The 4895-nt window shown below is 36.5% G+C and overlaps 1 protein-coding gene across 1 annotated transcript; it reads right to left on the reverse strand.

Moving 5' to 3' along the window:
- Window positions 1-2168: 2168 nt before the first annotated feature.
- LOC132903241 (uncharacterized) lies at window positions 2169-4455 on the reverse strand. The gene is made up of 2 exons (XM_060950912.1): window positions 3955-4455; window positions 2169-2183 (listed from the first exon to the last, which is right to left on the reverse strand). Exons 1-2 carry the CDS (start codon window positions 4453-4455, stop codon window positions 2169-2171), a joined length of 516 nt encoding a protein of 171 aa, XP_060806895.1.
- Between the last annotated feature and the right edge of the window lie 440 nt (window positions 4456-4895).

Genomic DNA, 4895 nt, shown 5'->3' on the forward strand with positions numbered 1-4895 from the left:
CCTACCCCGCAAGAGATATAGACGTGATTATATGTTTGTTTATATGTATGCGTAGGCATATATATCTTTCCATTTGCCAAAATCCTTGCATATTTCGATGACATGAAACAATGCAAACTCCTAAAAAAATGTTAACAATGCGTGCTCTTCAAAATGTCTACACTCTATACATTCACTATGAGATGGACCCTTGTCATGTAGAGGCATCTCTGTCAGTTGCGATTTGGACTTGATGAAATTTGGCGGGAAACAATGCTGAAAAGGCAATAAGCTAACTTATAATACTTTTGTTGACCATTGTATAGATATAGACCATAGTAGATAATTGATCATTGACGGCCTCTGTGGCGCAGCGGTAGTACGCTTGTCTGTGACACCGGAGGTCCCGGGTTCGAATCCCGGCCAGGGCATGATGAGAAAAGAACCTTTTCTGATTGGCCTGGGTCTTGGATGTTTATTTACCTACTTATAAGGTATTTATTCTAAAATATTGTATCGTTGAGTTAGTATCTCGTAACACAAGTCAAAAAAAAGAAGGACCACTCCACTCCATCTTTTCCCATGAATGTTGTGAAAGCCGACTAAGGGATAGGTTTGAACTTGGGATTCTGGTTTAATGGTGTAGGGCTAAGGCCCTGGCTGACATAGGCTGAATGTGGCCTTTTGGTCTATTCAAAACTGTTGTGGTCTGCCTACCCCACAAGGAATATAGACATGATAATATGGCAAATGAGGTATTACTATTGAATTTTCTTTTAATTTTTTTATCCACTGATTTAAATACAGTTAAAGGTCCTTAACTAACCAAACGGGCAATTTGAAGAAACAAGTTGTGTTTGACTTCGGCCCCTCGGGATCTGATAAAGGGATAAAGGTCTCGTACCTCAATTACTAGTTTTTGATGTGGTGGGAAAAGATATACACAAGTACATTAAACACGCAAATAACTACATTAATCTAAATAAGTAATGTTTGATATAAATAGAAGTAAGTATTTATTTCATTAAAAATTAAAAAGTAAAGTTTTAAGTGCCGTGTAGTTTCTAACACTTAAGAATAGAATGACTCCATCTCTTACCCTTTGATGTCGTAAAAAGCGACTAAAGGATAGGCTTGTAAACTTGGGATTCCTCTTGTAAGCGATGGGCTAGCTAACCTGACATTAATTAATTCTCAACGCCAAAAGTCTTAAAACACTGAGAGGCTACACAGCTGAATGTGGCCTCTCAGTATTTTAAGACTGTTGGCTCTGTCTGCCCTGCAAGAAAAAAGACGTGACATAGGTATGTATAAAGGACTCTTTAATCGGCGCGGAAAGAGATAAAGAAACTTATCATCAAATTTATACTATTTCAAATTCAAATAAATGTCTCTATTGAAGCTGATATCAGAGTGAAGATAACATATCTTCGCTGCAATTACCGAAAAATAAATATGTTTTATTTGATTGAAAGCTTGATGCTAGCCTGCAGATTTGACTAATCCCTTAGCACCCTTTTACGACATTCATAGAAATTCATTTATTCATAAAAAAAATGAATCGGTCCTATTCTGAAAACTTGATACATACATAGGTACATAAAATCCCGCCTCTCTCCTGAGAGACAGGTAGGCAGAGACTACATCTTTCAACTAACCACGATCCCTGAATACATCTTTCTCTTTTTCGACATTCATAACTATTTTCATAAAAAGTTTAGAGTATTTTTAACTTAACCTATTGCCAGGAACTCGCCGAATTCGTTTGATAAACAAACGATACGTTTTTAAACATATATTCCTCGCATGAAGCTGCCAACTGATAACACAGTGGAAGATAACATATTTCTGCTGGTATTACCGAATGAGATATGTTTCATTTGATTAAAAGCCGATGCCGGTCTGCAGAGTCGGCCGCGCGATAACAGACTTTCAGTTATTACTGTCATATTACTAAAGGTATGCATACATACACGTTAAATAACTATTTTTTATCTTTTCTATTCTATCTATATGTGCCGTGTGATACCCGGGATTAATAAAAAAAAGAATAGAACCCCTCCTTTTCTTTTCTAGGTAGTAGATAGCATATCATAAAGCCAAACAGCTGACGCGGCCTATCGGTCTTTTTAAGACTGTTGGCTTTGTCTACCCCGCAAGGGATATAGACGTGATTATATGTATGTATGCTATGATTTCCCACTCTAGAATTATGTTTATAACACAGAATAACATATAACATATATAATATAAAAGCAAAAAATACTCAGATTTTCACTCAATCACTGATCACGAATTATCAAAAAACTACTGATCCAACAAAGATGAAATTTGACAGTGAGCAAGATTGTAACTAGGTGACGTCCGCTAGTAAAAATAATTTTTGAAAATTCCCACGGGAAAGGATTATTAAAACTAGAGACGCGAGCGCTCTCAATCACATCATCGTATCACAGCAATGTGTCACTAGCCTTAAACCAGACAAAACATGTGTGTGTGTAACCTTTACAAGTACACTCGTAAACAAAATTAACCGAACAAAACGTCGCTCCCAATTGAACTGAGAAACTTTCTTAAGACGTGTATGTAAGTTCAAAAGGGTAGCTTCCGAAAGCTCTTTAATGAGGCCGCGGTGAAACTCAAACGTTTCAAGTTGTTGTTTCGAAATTCCGTGTGGTTAGGCACTCTAGAAAAGGGCCACTCCATGGATGTCGTAAAAGGCGACTGAGGGATATGCCCATAAACTTGGGATCCTTTTAGTCGATGAGCTAGCAACCGGTCACTATTTGAATCTCAAAAGGCCTATCAGTCTTTTCAAGACTGTTGGCTTTACGTCGCAAGGGATATAGACGTGACTATATGTGAAAAGGGCCACTCCATGTCTTTCCAATGGATGTCGTAAAAGGCGACTAAGTTTTTTTTTAAGACAAACAGACTTTTGTTTGTTCTTTTAAGCGATGGGCTAGCAACCTGTCACTATTTGAATCCGTAAAAAGGCTGTAAAAATGAACACATTTTTGTTCACAAAATAAAATTTGTTTAAAGCTTCATACCGCGACATCTTGCTTTTAATCTGAAAAGGAAATTCATTTTGCCCACGACTGAGTATCATATTTCATTTTCAATTTAAAACATGGAGTAATCTAAAGGATATTAAGTCTCCTAGTCACATCAAGTAATTAGCATAAAGCTACGATTCCACTGCTGACATCAGAAAATATAACTAATCAATTACGACCGAGCTTTGTATGGTATTCTAAGGCGGCCATGTACAAATGATTGATTTCTGAGTTATTTTATTTTATTTATTTTATTTATTTATTTATTACACAATAATCATAATGAAACTTAAAAACAATATTCCGCAAAACTGTTTTCACAGTTTGACTGCGGTCAGTCCCATTTAAGCTACATACTTCTATAGAATTTGAGAAGAGTTTTTTTAATTGATGCGTTGGTCCCACATACAGATCTAATGTCTGCGGGCAAACTGTTCAATAAGTAGGGCAAGCGTTTTTTTAATGTTCTATCGCCATAGTAATTACTTACTCTGGGTACCTCCAGCTTGCCCGCAGTCACAGACCTAGTACTGTGACCATGACTAGTGACATTTAGCTTCTGATTGTTATGATTATTCAATATTATAAGATATTTATGCTTTACACTAGCTGGAAGAATCTTACATATTTTAAAAAGTAGATAATAATCTTTTTTAACTTTATTTTTAGTTTTACTATTGACCAGAAACTTTAGAAATCTAATTTGAATTTTTTCTATTTTATCTAAATTGGTTTTAAATGTAAGTCCATAACAATCAAGAGCATAGCTAATTATAGGTTCTACTAGTGATAAATATAAACATTTTAAGATATTCCTAGGAACTTTGAAACTTAAGTGATAAAATTTACTTAACAATATTCTTAATTTACTGCATATGTAATTGACATGTTGTGTCCAGGAAAAACGATCGTCTACAATAACTCCAAGGTAGGTTATATAATTTACACGTTCTATGGGTTCACAAGTACAGTATATATTTTTATTATGAATACAGGAATAAGAATGAGCTGTTATAGGCAATGCTGATGGTTGTTTGGAAAGATCAATATAGGGAGAGTGTATTAACATATATTTAGTTTTAGAGGTATTCAATAGAATTCCGTTGTCGTGCGACCACTCAACGACCGCGTCCACATCACATTGTACCAAAGATAGGAGTTCCGCCAGGTCAGCGCCGGCGAGCAGCATGCAGAGGTCATCCGCGAAAATGTGCGCTGTGCAGTGCTGCAGTGCACCACTCAGGCTGTTAACGTGCATTAGGTAGCTCACGGGACCACACCCCGAGCCCTGCGGTACCCCGCAGCGTACCGCCGTCATCGCGCTGAGCGCATCTCCAACCCTGACACGATATGAGCGCCCGGTTAGATAGTCGCGGAACCAGTCGTTAAGTGGCTTGTCGACTCCACATTCGCTCATAGCTTTCAAAAGGGTATCTGTATCGAGGGTGTCGAACGCTTTTTTATAATCAAAAAATACTGCAACAACAATTTTTTTATCTGCTAAATGTGAATTGATTTCATCTGTAAAAATGGACAATAATGAGCTAGTACTTGTACCCTTCTGAAAGCCATGTTGACAGTCATTTAAAATATTATTTTGTGATAAATAAGATCCGAGTTGAGTTGTTATGCTCTTTTCAATTATTTTGTCTATACTAGATAAAATAGCTATAAGTCTGTAATTTTTGTAGTCTTTACAATCTCCTTTTTTATGAATTGGTCTTACTATTGCCTCCTTTAATTTATCTGGGAATTTATGATATTTTACAGATAAGTTAATTAGTCTAGCTATAACGGGACTTACTCTTTCGGATATTAACTTCAGGTCACACATGCGTACGAGATCGCTTCCAGCTG

Source organism: Amyelois transitella, chromosome 23 (genome assembly GCF_032362555.1).
Source record: "Amyelois transitella isolate CPQ chromosome 23, ilAmyTran1.1, whole genome shotgun sequence".
In the NCBI taxonomy this organism is placed as follows: Eukaryota; Metazoa; Arthropoda; class Insecta; order Lepidoptera; family Pyralidae; genus Amyelois; species Amyelois transitella.